At 37.9% G+C, this 18,302-nt stretch overlaps 1 protein-coding gene across 5 annotated transcripts in view; it reads left to right on the top strand.

The window, feature by feature from the left end:
• Positions 1-18,302, top strand: part of Cwf19l2 (CWF19 like cell cycle control factor 2) — a 54,793-nt gene that overhangs the window by 11,384 nt on the left and 25,107 nt on the right. For all 5 annotated transcript variants that reach the window (XM_060372493.1, XM_060372494.1, XM_060372496.1 and 2 more), the window contains 5 exons: positions 2,441-2,556; positions 3,910-4,547; positions 11,137-11,227; positions 11,874-11,966; positions 16,962-17,078. In XM_060372493.1, coding sequence (XP_060228476.1) covers positions 2,441-2,556; positions 3,910-4,547; positions 11,137-11,227; positions 11,874-11,966; positions 16,962-17,078 — 1,055 coding nt within the window. The remainder of the gene's footprint in view (positions 1-2,440; positions 2,557-3,909; positions 4,548-11,136; positions 11,228-11,873; positions 11,967-16,961; positions 17,079-18,302) is intronic.

Here is an 18,302-nt window from a genome sequence, read left to right on the forward strand (position 1 = left end):
GACAGTTGAGATTTTCATGATGTACAGTTGTTACTTGATTACTTTCAAATATGGTTCTAAAGACTCATTGATCTAATTATGTAGCTGGGACGTTAATAAAGACATTAGTTGCTCTGGGTTCTTCACTTATCACTATGCTGACTGCAGATTTGGCCTAAGTTCCTTGAGTGCTTACTCTATATAATTTACACTTAAAGGACAAAAGTGAAATAACCTTTTGAATGAAAAGTGGCATCATTAGAGATCTAGGCTTGAATACCAATGTGTTTTAGATCTGTAAAGAAAGACCACATTGTATTAGAAGAGATTACTTAGTAAATGTTGAAATTTGAATAAAACAGTACAGTTAATTTGAATATAATGTAAAAAATTTGTCTTCCTTTTAGTTTTGTCTTTAAACTTAAAAACAAGTTTTTTTGAGCATTCTTTAGTATGTTTATTATACCATTAAATAATCTTACCATCATTTCAAGCAAGAGAAGGGTGATTAAAGAGCATATTGGTATGGATACATGCTATTTTTTATTTAAATTTATTTATTTTTTATTAATTACATTTTATTCACTTTGTATCCCAGCTGTAGCCCCATCCCTAGTCCCCTTCTAATCCTACCCTCCCTCCCTCTTTTCCTCCCATACCTCTTCCCCAAGTCCACTGATAGGGGAGGTTCTCCTCCCCTTCTATCTGACCCTAGTCAATCAGGTCTCATCAGGACTGGCTTCTTTGTCTTCCTCTGTGGCCTGGTAAGGCTCCTCCCCTCAGGGGGAGGTGATCAAAAAGCCAGCCACTGAGTTCATGTCAGAGACAACCCCTGTTCTCCTTGGGATACCACTTGGATACTGAGCTGCCATGGGCTACATCTGTGCAGGGGTTCTAGGTTATCTCTATGCATGGTCCTTGGTTGGAGAATCAGTCTCAGAAAAGACCCCTGTGCTCAGACTTTTTGGCTCTGTTGCTCTCCTTGTGGAGCTCCTGTCCCCTCCAGGTCTTTCTATCTCCCCCTTCTTTCTTAACGTTCCCTGCACTTAAAAATTATTGTAGTTCTGTGTACGTGTGGAGTAGGGTATTATGTGCATTGAGTGCAGGTACCCATGCAGGCCAGGTATGTCCGACCTGGACCCACACTTACAGACACTTGTGAGCCAACTGATGTGGCATGGGAACTGAGCTCTGAGTCAGCTGTTAGAGAAGCGCATGGTCTTGACCGTCTCTCCAGCCCTCCGTGACCCTCTTATCACAGTCACCACAAATACAAAGCAGGATGAACATTGTCACAGTGTCATGGAAATCAGCACACAGTTGGAGGAGCAATAGTTTCTACACCCTAAAATGTTCTTGTCCCCTTTTAGTAACTCTATTCCTGGAGGGGTAACCACTGCCCTATATTTTATAATCAAAGATGAGTTATACTCTTCGACTCTTTGATTTTTTTTTGGTCCACATTTGGAGTTTTTCCATGGTGTTGTAAATAGCTGCAGCTCATTTTTTCTCTTTGCTGTATAATATTCCATTTAAGAAAAGAAGATGACCTGGCTACGGACATTTCCATGTTTGAGCTACTGTAGGCTGTTCTGTTATGAAGATTCCTGTGCATGTCTTTGAGAGCCTGTGTGTGTTTCTTCGCTCTAAAGCTGGAGGGATCTAAAATTGGTCTTCATTGGGTCGAGAAAATCAGGAACAGCATTTTAATTTAAGTAATCAATTATATTTCTTTGTATAGATTAAAAATACAACACACACATGAACACATGCACGAGCACACACGAGAGAGATTTATTGAAGGCATTCAAATGTTCATAGTTTCTAATAACAGCTAAGGTTTAACTTAGTGACATTATCTTCTGTAACTTCCTTACTTACACTTTCTGTTGCTTCTTTGGTATCTTTCTCCACTGTGCACATGTATTCCTTATATCTAGGAGTGCTAATCCCCCTATTATTTTAAAATAAATACAACTCATTTCTTGAGCTCATTTTGTGGAATTTTTTCTGACCTTCTAGTTAAAAATAATTTTTAAACTGAGCACAGTGGCACATATTTTTAATCTTAGGGTTTAGGAGGCAGAGGCAGACATACCTCTGTAAGTTCAAGGCTAGCTTGGTCTACTAAGCAAGTTCAGGCCATCTAGGGCTGCATAGTAAGACCCTATATCAAGATGTAAATAGTCCTTAACGTTTTTGATTCTTCTGTAATTTTCTGTTTTTATATGTGTTTACACCTGTTCTCTTAATACTTGTTCTTTTAAATTGGTAGTTTTCTTTTTTTTTTAGGTTTTGTAAGTAGGCATTTAAATATACGGTGGATTTTAATTGTGGTTATAACTTATAAATATTCAAGGAAAGTACTTAATTTTGTACTTTAGAAGTGATAGAAACAGGAAATAATAATTTTACAATAACTACCTAAGAAATATAACTAATGCTTATTATTGAAATTTAGCTACTGGAGTAGAGGATGGTGGATTAAGCTGGCTAAGAAAGTCTTATCAAAGAATGAAGGAACAAGCGCAAAAAGAAAACAGAAAATTTGAAGATATTGTAGCTGAAAAATATGGAGTAAGTATTTGTATTTTAAAGAGAAATACATTTTTTCATAGTTATTTGAAAAACTAAATATCTTTGCTTTGAGACATGAAACATTCTTAATAGATACGAGATTTGAGTTGATAGTAGATTTATCTTCTTCTTTTGAACAATTTCGTGCTTCTGATTATGTAAGGATAGTCCTTAAAGAATTGTTTTGCAGTTATTTTTGTGTGGGCACACTCAGTCATGTGCACGTGCAGTAGGGCCCATGTGACATTTTAGGGTAGAACTCGTGGGAGTCAGTTCTGTCCTTCATCATGTTGTGTCTTCTTCCTTGTGGGTCTTAGGAAGTGAACTCAGGTCTCCTTAGCCGCGTAGACATTTTGCCAGCCCAGCCTGTAACTTCTTAACATAATGAATGTAAACCAAAGTGTGAAAAACTTAAAATGAGTGCATGTTTGATGTAAGAGCAGCATTTTTCTCATTGGAAGAAAATTGAAATGATACAGGAGAATCTCTGTAGTGTACCTGGAGAGATAAAGACTTTGAGCATTTTGGTAGACTCCAGAGTTTCATCTGTTGTAGCATTTTGGCTGTGTGACTATGCTTCAGCATATGTTTTTAAACCATTTTAATGTTCTTTCTTTTCAGGCAAAGTGTTAGCTGCGTGCCCTGTCTGTAAATACACTCCCCCTTGCATGCTTCTTCCCTTGTCCAGTTTTTGGGAAGATTTTTATCTGAGTAAACTGGGTGTCTTCTACCACACCCTAACGGCTGTAAACGAGCTCTGTTCAAGAAATCCTCCTTTTTTCCATGCTTTTTTCCCATCCTTTTGTCTGGAAATACCGACATAGTTATGAGGGTCCCTAGAATCAAAGGTCGTGTATCTTTTTCCTCTTAAAACATGCATCTTACTGTTCCTGCTGTTTCCCACTTTAGAGAATTTCTTGGGCAATTTGATTTTTTTAAGAATTTATTTCATTCAACATACTTGAACATTTTCCCCATTAGTCTTTTTTATTTTTATACAGTTTTTTCCCCCAACAAAGATCCGTAGTTTTAGCAGCATAGTGTAGCCTCTTGAATCTTAAGTTACCAGTATGTATTAATTATGACTTTTTAGAAGTTGTGTCTGTCGTGTCTGTGTGACACTTATACAGGGCATTTGTGCTCAGTGTGTCTCTTTGAAATCTTTTCATTTGATTTAATTATTTTTCTTTATCTGCTTATATTTTTAAAGCATTATTAGTATATTTATGCTTCTGTCTATTTTGGTGGGGTGTTTTTATTGTACCATTTAACAGTGCATTAGGACACAGGGTCATGGGAGACAAGACACTGAACCTTTCTTGACTGTAGATATATTATTGTTCTCCCTTGTAGTCAATGGAAATATTCCAGTCAAAGTTAAAAGAAGCCGAAAAGATTGCCTACAGGAGAGACTGTGGACGGGAGCGGTGGAGGAGGCCTGCGCGGCCAGACAGAGGACAGTGTGGTCGAGTGGGCGGCACATCGGAGTTAGGGACACTGGAACGGTGCACAGACGGCAGACTTCCCGAGACCGAGCTTGCACACAGCAGCAGCAACTGTCCGTTGAGTGGTCTTAACGCGGGGAAGAGACCTGGGTCTTTAGAAACCTGTAGAAGAGAATCCGCCCTAAGAAAAAGCCAAGAATATTCTGGAAATTTGAGACCTAAATTCTTGAAACCCTCTGATGAGGATGAACTGTCATCCCGCAGCAAGAGAAGAAATTTTGAATCATCTACTTTATCTTCTACATTAGTGGCTCGGACTCCTTTACATTGTGATTTTCAAAAACCCCCAGAGAGCAGTGAAGAAAGTTTGACATCCTGGAGCCTGTCTGGTAAGCGGGAAGGAGAGGGGAAGCACTCAGATCAAAAGCCGTCGGAACCCTGGAGTTGCGGTGCTGATCAGCACTCTGCAGGAGACAGGAGAGAACAGCTTCAGGCTGAGAGCGCAAGGGCTGACTCTCCAGCAAGAGGACATCCGCAGGACGCAAGGTCAGCATCGTCTGGGTATTCTGTGTGTTTGTGTTTTCACATAGCTTCTTGAGTGGGCTCAAACCGAGGAGAATTTGATTTTGTCATAGATGTGACCCTCGTGGAGGTAGAAAAAAAAAATCTGTTCAAAGGTAAGGACAAACATCCACATAAGTGATCATTAAAATAGGTTAAAGGTCTGGGGAGCTAGCTCCGGTAGCTGCCGTAGCGCGTTATGTAACCCCATTGCTCCAGCAGAAAGATGAGAGGTGGAAATTGGAAAATCCGTCAGACGCGCATGGGCCAGAGAGCCTTTAGAAACTGAAAGGGGACTTTGTTATGAAGACCGAATAACCATGGCGGGGACTAGAAAAAGTTCATGTCTACAGTAGCGAAAATGAGAGACCCTCCTTTGAAACAGCTGGAAGGCAGGACCAACGCTAAAGGGTGTCCGCGCGGCGGAAGGGGAAATTCTGTTACTATTGCAGGGTTAGAAGACAAACTGCCTGGGCTTTATTCCGAGGGCCTCGGGGGGTGGATCATTTCTAGTCCCCAACTGCTGATGGGGTGACGCCACTAATTCCTGCTGTCATTGACACCGGCTCAGCATTTCAGCACAATGTGCTGGTCCTGTTTTCTGGGAATGTAGGTGAGCTTTGTGGGTGAAGTTTCCTTACATTATTAGTATTCATCTGGTTATTGAATTGCTTCATTTCTGTTATGTCTTCTGAAACTGTATTTTTCTGGTAGTTGTATCATGATACAGGAATATACTAGAGCCCTTGTGACCTGATTTTTTTTCACATTAGATAATATGATGTTAGAAGTTTGAGGAATTAGCTCCATATATTTAGAAGAAAAAATACTTCTGAGTGATGGAGTAGTGTTAAGAGAGCAAGGTAGGCCTTGAAGGACGCCAAATAGCATCAGTGAAGGACTTCTGGAGGTTTTTTGTGTGAACGTTATTGTGAGATATTTTGGATTATTAAACAAATGCTAGGATTCTAGAAAATTTTCTTTTTTTTTTTCTAGGAAGTTTTAAACCAGTGGACTCTAGAACTATAAAAAGGTTTTAATCTGATTTTAGAACCAGAACAGATCAGAATCTGAGTCCTGCACTTTCCAGGTGTGAAAACTGAGGGAATTGAGGTTGTAATTCTCATTATATAACAAGGGTTGCTTGATTTATGAAGTAAAAAAATTGTAATTCTGTTGGAGTAGTTAGATGTATTTATGGTTTAAACACACATGCACAAGTGGACCTACACACTCCATGCGGCAAGTAGATAGCCCATTACATTTTATACATATGTTTTAAAGTGCTTGTTTCTTTTATGGTAAGTGTAGTTACTAGTACTTTTGTGTAGTTGGGTTTTCTTTCTTTTTATTTGCATCATTGGTAACTTTCCTTTTCCATCCATTCTTTCACTTTCTTTTATTTGATCGTCTTTATCATTTCTCATTCTTTTTTGAGCTTGATTATCTTGTAGGAAGACACCATCTAATAGTGGCCCATGTGAGTTAAAGCTTTAACCTTATTATTTTTAAAGATAAAATGTGTATCTATATTTTTTGTTGGAAAAAATATATTAGCTAAGTAATTTTAGGAGCCTGAAACACAGTATAGTACTTAAGATGAGTAGAATATATTATATTGTCATTTGGAGTTTACACACTTAATCAGAAACTGACTCATTAATATACTATTATAACCTTGAAGTGTCATCTCACCATTTTGGTATTACAGCTCCGAAGGGCAAGGAAAAGATGCCAGGCTCTTAAGTCTCTGAGTAAGATCCTTAGGCAGTAGTGAAAATATGAGATTATGTGGTGAGAAAAGAATAATTACAGAGATCAGTGAACACTGCCAGTCGGAAGAGGAAAAATTGAAGTGTAATACAATGTTAGTGGATTGAACTCTTTAGTTATTCCCTCCTGAGAAGTTGTGGGGGGGTGTTAATAAAAATATACATTTTAATGGTAAAATGTGGTTTCTTTATAGAAACTAATTATAAAGGAGACTCCAGAAATATGTCTAATCCAGAAAAATAAGACTCTTATACTTCTTTCTTGCATATAGGACAGTGACAGATATTATGGTTGAGTTTCTTTCAGTGTCTGCTCAGAGTTACAGATAGTTAGAGAAGGTGAGTTTATTCTATGTTTATCTTGAAAATAGTAAGATTCAGGTTGACTTCAGTGTTCTTTTAGTACCTTCTCTTGTCTGAGTTTTTCAGCTTAGGTCTGAGACATGAGGGAAGAGGGAAGCTTTTCAACAAAAAGCAGGGTGAAGAAGCACTAACAAGCATCCCATGTGAGTGTTAGCAGAAGCCTTCTACAACTTCACTCAAGGTATTTTTCTTAAAACAGAGCAGCCAGATGCCAGGTTTCAGTAGTCTAAAGTATGGTTCCACATGCAATATTAGAGACAGAAATGGTATTCAGGAGATAGAAACAGAAGGGCTACTGTGGGCCTGAGGAGAGGGTTGTGTGTTCGTTTGGTCTGCTTGCAGTGAAAGCCTGGGGACCTGAACTTGACCTTAGTACCGAAGACTTTGTGTCTGTGTGCAGTCCCAGATCTGAGAAAATGGGGATGAGGAACCCCCAGAACTCAACAATTACCTCATCTTTCAAATTGGTGAGCTCTTTTCAATGAGAGAACCTATGTCAAAATAAGGTGAACAGATATATATAATATATATATATAATATATATCTGGCAAGCTAAAGTTACTATAAAAGTTAATTTTTTTAAAAAATGAAGATATGAGAACTTTTTTAATACACATCAATTAGAATTTATTAAGGCTGCTTTAAAGCATCAAGGACAGGGGCTGGGGACCCTTGGTTCCATGACAGCCGGGACTCTGCAGAGACTCCCTGTCCTCAAAACCAAAACCACAAACCAGAAGTGCTGATGCTTTCCCAAGCAAAAAGTGTAGAAAAAGAAAGGGCAGAAAATTTTGGAATTTTGAGTCACAAGAACTTCCTTCAGTTCTTCATACCATAGGGACAAGGCATGAAGGAATGTAAATGGGCAGAAGAGGCAGCTCACTTAGTGGCAGGACAGGGTGCCTGCTGTAGTCCATCCTGTCCTGGGAGGGACTGTGGTCCCGAGAGCAGCTGGACTGCAGTAGCACTGGTTGCAGGTGGCTGTGCCCAGGCCACTTCCCAGACGTCCTGGTTTGCCAAGGCTGATGCTTTGCTGGCCTGGCAGGAGAGTTTCAGCACCTGGCTGATGATTCTGCTAAGCTCCTGGTCCTTTGTGGTGACTGAACCCTTGAGTTCCTCTAGTGGGCATGGCACCTGGGCACTGGCGTCTGGAGAGCAGATGCCCAGCTCACCCAAGAGCTGTGGTGTAGTCCTCAGGGCCAGGAGCAGATCCTCCAGGAGCTCCTACTCACTCCCGTGTGTGGCCAGACCTGCATGTGGTCACAGATAGACCACTGAATCATATGGTACTTGTACTTTAAATGTTAAGAAAATGTGAGACTGTTGCTAGAATTGCCATGTCATTTTATGTTACTACCAACAAATATGGTACCGTTACTCTCTGTGTTTATGTTCAAACACTTGGCAGTGAGCAGGCTGTTTAACCTGGTGAGTAGCTGTAGCCCAGAGCTACACTGTACCTCCTGAGAACCACAGATGCTTCGCCTCTCTCCAAGAGCTTTTGTGTCTTTTTAGTTAATGCTTAGAATATCTAGTAATGGTTTCTCTTTTGTTTCCTTAACCTGTCATATTGATCATATTCAAAAAGCAACTTCAGTTTTATTTAATTTTTCTATTTTTTGATTTTATGTTTTATTTCTTCTTTTTAATTATTTCTGATTTTCTGTTTTCTGCTTTTTAAATCTGTAGGCTGTGTCTGTTGTTTCTAAGTAAGTAGTGAATTCCCTGCTTTCTCCAAGGTCATACCCTAGCAGATTCCCACAAATTCAGACATATGGCACGTGTATTTCTATTCAGTTCAGAATGCCTTCCAGGTTCCCTTCTGTCCTGATTGACTCTGGTTACTTTATGCTGGGGGTCAAAGTTGCCTTGTGTTGAGAGTAGTTGGTATGCTTTTTTTAATGCTAGTCCAGGTTGTTGAGGGTCTTCCAGCAGTTCTTATTAATGATTTCTAATTTAATTTCATTGAGCAGAAAACACTTTTTGGATGACCCGATTTCTTAGGCTTCCTAAGAAAACCAGTTTTATGGCTCAGAATATGATCTATTTTGGTAAAGAGTTTTATTCTTGAAATAATGTGTCTCCCATAGATGTTGAGTGTTATGTTCTGTAAATGTCATCAGCTCACTTAGTTGTTATTCATCTTCCATATTCTTGCAGATTTTTCTGTTTGTTTATCTTCTGGAGTGTTGAGAAATGCTGAAATGTATAGCTTTCATTGTGGATTGGTCTGCTGAAATACTGTTAGTGTTTGCTGTTTGAGACTTCCTTCTGAGGCGCATGGACATAAGGATTCCTGTATTCTTTGATAGCTCAGCCCATTGCTCTCATGAGATGACCCTCTTTGTCCAGGATAGTATAGGCCCTTTGTGTTAGACAGTAAGTAACTTGTCTCATATTAACATAGATACTTGAACCTCCCCATGACTAATGTTGACATGGTGTATCTTTCATCCTTTTTACATATAGTACATTTATATCTTTATACTTACAGAACTTCTTTGTTAATTAACAATGTCCATAGGTAACATCTGCCTTTTAATACAGGTCCTTTAGTAATCTGATCTTTTACAAATCTTACTCAGTGTGGATTTTTTAAAAATCTTGTATTGCAGTTTTCCTAAGTAGAAGTTCAAGTTGCATCTTTGTTGTGCCTTTGGAGACAAGGTCTTGTGTTGACGTAGGCCAGATTAGCCTTGGACACTCTGTCCTCTTGTTTATCCTCCTAACTACAGACGCACACGACCATGTCTGGCTAGGGGTCTTCCTAATATCTTTACTATTTCTTTATGAACAGATGGCGTACTTTTTTTCCTTTTTTAATTTTTTTATTATTTTATTTATTTATTACAATTTATTTATTTTGTATCCTGTCTGTAACCCTCTCCCTCATCTCTTCCCAGTCCCACCCTCCCTCCCTCTTCTCTCCTAGATCCCTTCCCTAGTTCACTGACAGGGGAGGACCCCCTCCCCTTCTATCTGACCCTAGCCCATCAGGTCTCATCAGGGCTGGCTGCATTGTCTTCCTCTGTGGCCTCGAAAAGCTGCATCTCCCCCAGGGGGAGGTCATGAAAGAGCCAGCCACTGAGTTCATGTCAGAGACAGCCAGCTGGGGCACTTTTATAATAATAACTTAAAATACTTGTTTATTGTATCTATCAGTTCTGATGGCTTTTGATAAGAATTTTCTCGTCCTTATGAGTTTTAAGCTTGCATATATGATAATATTTGTGTACTAGATATCATGATATTTATTTGTTGAATGCTGCGTTTCCCCCTATTATTGACATGCATTCATTGTATGAATTGATCAGTTCTGTAAGAACACTTTCATTCAAATATGTCATGCATTTAAATATTTTTGCATTTCGTTTTGGGATGTAAATGAGAAACCATTTGCTACTTCATTTTAACATTTTGTATTTTGGCTCTGAGTAGCATTTTAGTGTACGACATTATTTCCCAAGCATTCTACCCAGTATTTTCTTACTTGTGCAGGTTTGCTGTGTGGTTAATGGGGTCAGACACCATTACCAGAATTCCTCAGAACATTCTTTAACCATTTAGGGAGTTGTTTCCCTGACAATAGGTATTTCCTTGATAGACACTTTAGGGCAGCCCTGAGGGTTTCTCTCATCATATAGCTTTCTCTTCTCTGGCACTCTGAACTGGGACTACCTTGAATTTGTGGAACTGTTACTACTCTTTGCTCGTAATAGGTTCACCTTGTTTTTGTGGCCTTGATTCTTAAGATAGTTAAGCTGGGTTATCTGATGTTGGCTGAAATTTTCTCTTATGTGAGGCTTCTGTGAGTTTGACACATGATCTCAATTTTAAATAACTTCTGTTTTTAATTAATTATGGGCCAACTTTGCAGAAGAACACACAATTGTTGCTTTTATTTGTTGAATGCAGTTAAATATACTCAAGATTCTAGTTCAGAGAACAATAACTTGTGATATGAATTACAGCATTTCTTAAGAGAGAGAAAATTGTGGGCTGATGTTTGTGCTTTTGTTTATTTTCTTTTTAGAATGAGTATAGATTTTGTTTGATTATTTGTTTCTGAGACAGGGTCTCTTGATGGAACCCAGACTGGCCTCAAATTTACCATGTAGCTCAAGATGGCCTCTAGCTCATGGCAGCTCCCAAGTTTGGTCTCCTGAGTGTTGGGATTACTGGCTGAGTATTTTTAAAAAATGAAGATTCATTAATTTGTATATTATTTATCTTATAGTTACTGGGACTCTTCAGTTATCATTACAACTGTAATAGGCCATTCTTGGCTTTGTAACAGACTCTTGGAGTTTAATTCACCCTCGAACACTGAGCTTAATTCTTAAGCTGTGTTATTGCTGTGTTAGTGATGCAGGCTCTGCTGAAGTCAGTTAATGCATGAGGTTGATTTATGACTGTGTTCTTCCCCTGTTTACCTACAGTCCAGGGGCAGAGTTCACCCATATCTTGAGTATTGATGAAAAGAACAAGTTGGGGGCCAGGATTCTCAAAGCAGAGATGATGGGGAATATGGTAAGATGCCGTGCGCTGTTCACTTGGAGAAGAATGAAATGTTAACTTTCACAGATATTTTGAGAAGTTTTAATCAGTTAGATGTGGCATCCTTTGAAGATATTATTTAAAGTGTTCTGTTTTTCATGGAAGCATGGCAGATTAGCATGCTATTTTTTGTCTATTTAATTTATCACTTAATCTATTTAATTTATCATTTTGTGGTTTATTTCATGTTTTATATAAGTTTACAAAGTCCTGAGAATAGTGAAGTATATCCAAAGTTTTTATGAAAATTTTTCATCAGAAATGAAGACAATAAATTTTTTTATAATTGCTTCCTATGATGAATAGATTTTTAGTATTGGAAGTTTGTAATACCTAAGAAATTGGAAATGTGTGATGCTTTGTATTTCTTCTGTTTTCTTGAGTCTCTCAAAATATGCTTTCTTGAAACTATTCACCTTAAAACCATAAACAAATGCTCTCAGTACTCCAGCAATTTGTAACTGAGGTGTGCTCATTAAAATTTAGTGTGAATTGATTATTGAAGCTAGCTGCTAGCTGTAGGGCCTTTTGATTCACTGTTTTCTGTTTTCTAACTTTGAAGTATTCTGTGATGAAAAATTCAGCCTCCCAGCTTACCTCTCTTATTTTCCTTTTGAAGGAATTAGCTGAACATCTTAAAGCCCAACTTGAAGAGGCAAATAAATTTAAAGAAACTGCTACACAGATATCAGCAAAAAGATCAAGGGTAGAGGTAAGTAGTAAGAGTTTGTGTGAATGCATATTATCTAGTCTAATATTATTAGAGTACAGCAGTGGTATTGAAATACTAGATGTCTGTGTGTAAATTTCACTAGCATTCCCTGATGCAAGCCTCATCCTAGGACCAAGGAAATCTGCTTTTATTCTAAATTCTATGGCTTAGTATCTTTAAATTCTTTTTCTTTTGAAGAGTAGGAGACTTGTATTAGATATTCATTTCATATGGGGTGAATTATTTTGTCTAAGGTTTATTGATTTACTTAGTATTGCATGAAACAAAACCACTTACCTGCCTAGAACTTTTCATTTGAGTACGAATAAAGGGACAATAACGTCTAAATGATGGTGTGTATCAGAAAGTTATACATGCTATGCCAGAAGGAGTGAGAAAGTCCCTCTTGGGTGACTGGAAACAGACTACTAGACTTGGAGATACAGTTTTTGGGGCAAGGAGGTGTCTGGCAAGTGGTTACCTTTCTTACTATAAAATTGATAATACATTTGTGGGAGAATAGTATTTGCTGTCCCACAGCTATTTTTAGATACCGGTACGGGATGTTCATTCTTAGCTATATCACAAAGTTGACTTAATAAAAAGTATTTTGTTTTCTCCTTTTTTTTTTTTCCTTGGTTTTGTTTTTGCTTTTCAAGACAGGGTTTCTCTGTATAGCCTTGCCTGTCCTGGACTCTCTTTGTAGATCAGGCTAGCCTCAAAGTCATTGAAAGAGGCATTGCCTCTGCCTTCCTGAGTGCTGGGATTATAGGTGTGTGCCACCACACCCTACTCCTTCCCTTCTTAAGATAGGAATTCACAATTTTTGCCAGCCATAGGCTTTTTTATAGGTACTGAGTGGATAAGACTAAAGCATTTTGAGATTTGTTTATAAGAATATCCCCATAAAATGTTTATAATTTAGTATTTCATTTCAGTGTTTACAAAATTGAAAGCTGTACAGTTTGAACTGTGATTGTTGGGAATAATTTAAAACTCAGAAGCGTTTCACATTCTTAGGAAATGAAAAGCATTTATAAATGCTTTCTGTTTATAGTAGAAAGTTGGTTTGCATTTATTCTAGAAAAAATAGTAAATTACATGGCTGTTAATAATGGTTTGCTATTTTCCCTTTTAGTTTTTTGAAAGTCTCTGTTATATAGCTCTAGTTGTCTTGGAACTCACTATGGAGAGCAGGCTGGCTTTGAACTCACAGAGATCCACCTGTCTTTGCCTCCTAAGCACTGGTATTAAACATCTGTGCTACCATGCCAGGCTTTTGTGTTTTCTCTGTGGATGGACTTCTGTTGTAGGTGCATGAAGTGAGTTGGTGTCAGGGCCTATTTACTGGCAGCATTATGGACATGAAAGAAGACAACGTGGTTTAGAGACACCCAATGGGAGGAAGTGGGCTAGTTGTAAAATCATAGCAATCTGTTTGAGGCCCTCATCTGTTAATCCATTTATGAACCATTTATTGAGGAATCTTTGACAGTGAACCAAGTCTTATATACACTTAAAATATTTACCTTTGTCTTGGCCTGGAAAAGGTAGTTAAGACAGAAAATCATAAGTAGTCTAATAGTTCTTAAAATTACTTGGGAACTGACTGTTGGCTGTAATTACATTCTTAGTTTCCTTGTTGAGCAAGAATGTAACTTTCTCTGTGTAATGGAAGTAAAGTATACAGTAAATTTACCAGATTTATGAAGAACAAAAAAAGAAGTACAGGGTCAGAAGTTGAAGGCCTTGTAGACTCTTGGTCTTTCCATTATTTAGTGCAGTGCCCCTAGCCTTCCATACAGGTTGTTTATAGATGTATAAAATGTGGGTGTGTGTTGTTCATCTTGGACTGATAGTGTCATAAAATATCCACATGAATTATGGGAAATGAAATAAGATTATAGGAAATGGGGTTGTAGAAATGGCTGGGTGGTTAATTGCTGTATGTTTGGGTCCCTGCATTCACATGACTACTCACAAACTTGTATAACTTAGTTCCATGGAGTCTGGTGCCCTCTTCTAGCTTCTGTAGATGTTTGAATGGTTATTTGACTAGAGAAGCTATCTAGTCTCTACCCTATCTAGTTCCCAAGTAATTGAAACAAAGACCTTTGAGATTTATAAAAGCTTTAAGGCACCATAACTGAACAGATATCAACCCTCTAAGCTATTTTGCTATTTACCAGCCACACACCCGAAGTTACTTGCCGAATTGTTTTTTCCTGGGCTGCTTCTGTTCCATCTGGCCAGCATCATGGCCATGTGCTTATGATCTGTACTGCTTCACGATGACTTCCTCTCTCTCCACCTCCCAGCCTTGGAGAACCCAAGCCCAGGAACCTACGCCCTGCCTAGTTCTCTCTGTCCAGTCACACACCGGCTTCGGCTACATTGTTAACAGATTAACTTTGAATTAGGTAAAGCACAGTTTACACAGCAAAGACAGGTGTGGATGAGAATGTGCTCAGGGCTGGAGAGATGGCTCAGAGGTTAAGAACACTGCCTGTTCTTCCGAAGGTGCTGAGTTCAATTCCCAGTCAACTACATGGTGGCTCATAACCATCTGTCTTGAGATCTGGTGCCTTCTTCTGGAATAAATTAAAGCTTAAAAAAGAAAAAGAAAAGAAAGAGAATGTGCTCATCTGGGTGGCACCAGATGTTGGGCCAGTAATTAGCATCAGAACACATAGCACCAGACCAACCCCCAGCACCCAGGGACCAGTATCACATGTAGTGCACATGTGTGCAGGCAAAACATTCATGCATGTAAAATAAAAATACAAGAATATTTATGTTTACAAAATGTCTCAATTTTTAAGCTAGATTGAGTCAATATAAAATTTGAGTGCTGGCGTCAAAGGCCTGTGCATGTTCAGTTTCTTAGGGTTTATTGCATTAGTAACGTATTTCACACCAGGTCATTCTGCTATATGCAGTCTCTAGAGTAAGTAAAGACTAGCACAAGTAAGTTATGTTAGACTTTGGGGCAATGTTAGTGCCAGTGAGGTTGAATTTCTGGGGAATCAATGAATCTTGGAATCTCCAGCATACAATAGATAGTTCTAAGATGTAGCAGGAAGTGAATCTGGCTTTCATTGTATTAATCCATGGGAGTAATTCCCACATAAAACTATAATTTTCAGGTCAGGGTCTTTATTTTTTAGAATTATAGGTATTGAAAATGTGTGCTGATGTAACTTCAATATTTGATGATTGAGTGAATAAGTTAAAGAAAGAAAAGCATAAAATGTCGAAGAACTTGATAAATGGCTCATTCAGTAAAGTACTTGAGTTGGATCCCCAGAATCCATGTACTAGGCCTGATAATCCCAGTGTTAAGACAGTGGAGACAAGTAGATTCCTGGGCTTTATTACCTAGCCAGCCTAGCCAACCTGGTACATCCTGAGGCAGTAAGAAGCCTAGTGTGAAAAACATAGAAAAACAGGTGGTCAGGGAACCACATCCAAGGTCATCTTCTGGTCTCCAGATGCATGCATACACATGACACCAGTGTGCGCACACACAAAATTAAAATGAATCTTAGGCTAGAGAACGTGATAAACGTAATAAAATACTTTGAAATCAAGGAATGTAATTATACAGTTAATAATTGCAGTTTTCACAATATGATGAAGTTAGAAGCCATATTATTTTGTTTTCCTATCTTTATATTTTCTTTGTTTTTTGTTTTTGTTTGTTTGTTTTTGTTTTGAGACAAGGTTTCTCTGGATAATCTTGGTTGTCCTGGACTCACTTTGTAGACTAGGCTGGTCTCAAAAACTCACAGAGATCTATTTGCCTCCTCTTCCCCAAGTGCCGGGATTACAGTTGTGTGCCATCATGCCCGGCTCATCTTTATATTTTCTAGCAAGGAAGCAAATAAGGTTTAAAATATAACATCTCATAAAATAACTAGGGGAGAAAAATTAGGACATTAAATATTTGCAGAAAAATAAATTCCAATAAGGTTGTATGTTACTTCTTCAACACAGAAGTTGTTAAATGAAAGTAGAATTGATTTTTATCTTAAATTCTAAGTTGAGAAGAAAATTGAAACATAAATAATTTGATTGGCTTTGTTTTCAATTGCTCTTTAATAAATATATCACCTAATGCTCTTATTGATTATTACTAATGACATTATGCTTGCATCATAGAAAACTTTCATCTTATGTTATGCCAGGAATATATTTGGCTACAATTTTTTGGTAACAATAATGTCTTTAAGCTATGTAAAATGTAATAACTTCTGAAGAACCAGACATGCGAAAGGTATTTGAACTGTTAAGACAAAGGAAACACTGATATCATTTCAATAGGTCCTTTGAAAACTCTGCTTTGTCAATTGGTTGCCTTGTTATAGTCAAATCCAAGTTAAAAGTTTATGAAACATCCATTAAGTATACTATCTACTGTATTAGAGATGGGTATTCTCAGACAAGTCCCGGTAGACTATTGCTATTTTATCATCCTTTTATTTTCCAATGTAATATTTTTATTGATTATTTGGAAATTTTACGTAACGAAGCTTGGTCACACTTGCTTCTCTAGTCTTTCCAGGTCCACCCTCCTTCACCCTTATGTCTTCTCTGGAAAAAGAAAAAGGAAGGGAGGAAGGAAAGAAGGAAGGAGGGGGGGACACCATCTCTAATTCATGTTGCCCTTAAAGAGTAAATAAGAGGGTTGCATATAGCTCCTTGGTGGGGTGTTTGCTTAGTATTAGACATGAGGGCTGTGGCTTAACTCCCAATGTGTCCCATTAAAATCAGTAACAGTAAGTATTTGAAGGTTGCCTTAATAGTTAAATTAGTAAAATATGGTCTCTTTCCCTCTTGTCTTCTGTTATGGTCACTTTGTAGTGGGTGATAAAAATCCAAGAGACTTAAAGTTACACATAGTTCTGCATCGTCACTAGAATCTTTTCTGTGATGTTAAGTGTAGAAATTTGCCATCGTTTTAGCATTTCAAATACTAACTAAACCTTTCCATAGCATGAAGATGAACAAGAAGTGATCCTTATGAAAACAGATGAGTCTGGAAGAATATGGCCTATGAACACCCCGAAAGAAACCCTGGATCTGAAAGCAAAAAGAACGAACAGACAAAGGGTATGTTAGCATTTGCTTTCATTTACTAATTCACAATTCTGTTTTTTTCTTTGGAGTTTCTTTTTTATCAGACTAGAAATTTTTTGAAATGAAAACATTGGAAAGTAAAAATGTATCACTTTTATTCTTAGTTGTGTCTTTTTACCTTTTACAAATGGCAAACAATTCAATTGTGTCTTTTTCTGTGTCTAAACATGAAAGGCTTACCACAGTGTTTAATGTATATTTCTTTGATGTTGTGTTCAGTTTCTTTTGCATGTTTACCATTTTGCACATAGAAAAGCTTGGCCCTGTTGACACCTAATTTGAGGCTTGAAAATAGTGTGTTCTCACACAGCACCGTCTTAGTTAATTATGTAGGCCCTATGAGTTTTTAAGCACCCCATTTCTTTTCTATCTTTCATCGGTGGCAATTAGTTTTCAGCACTATGTTGAATATTTGGGGAGGTGGTAAAAACAACACATTCATTTCCCCCAAGTTACGTTTTCATTTTAAATTTGAAGATCATGTATGAAAATTAAATAGACAAATAATTGTTCGTTAGGGAATTTTATGTCAAATACTTTTTGCCTGTTGTGTGCCTATCCTGCTATAGCTACTAATTGATTTTTTTGAATAATTAGAAATGAGATCAAAACTTCTAATGTAATGGGAGGACTGGGGAAGCTGGGAGATGTAGAGAAAAATAGAAGTTTGCATATATAAAATGGCAAAACTGACTAGGAGTCCATAAACACAGTCAGATGCCATTTTGAATTGCATATTGCTGAACAATCTAAATAAATGATTAAAGTCAAACAGTCATTCAGGGCTGGGATTTGCATTTTGAGCACAGGCCAGATATTAAGTATGTAGGCCAGGGAACTCATAGCAAATGAGTTTCAGGTTGACAAAAAAAAAAAAAAATTTTGCAAAATTATTGTGACTATTTTATCAGGCTGGCTACCAGAACAATATGTCAGATTGGTGGCCTGGCTAACAAATGAATTCTTGCAGTGTTGGAAGCTGGGAAGTCCAAATGAAGGCCCTGGTAGGTTACATCTGGGTTTACATTGAAGCATTCTTATTTTATTCTCACATAGTACAGAGCAGAGACAGAACAGGTGCTGTCAAGTCTTGATAGGATACTAATCTTATTCATGGTGGCTCCACCTGTGATCATCCTGATTTCCTCTCCAAAGTCCTGACTCCTGGTGCCATCATATTGGGACTGTGACACCGAG

Source organism: Meriones unguiculatus, chromosome 19 (genome assembly GCF_030254825.1).
Source record: "Meriones unguiculatus strain TT.TT164.6M chromosome 19, Bangor_MerUng_6.1, whole genome shotgun sequence".
Classification (NCBI taxonomy): Eukaryota; Metazoa; Chordata; class Mammalia; order Rodentia; family Muridae; genus Meriones; species Meriones unguiculatus.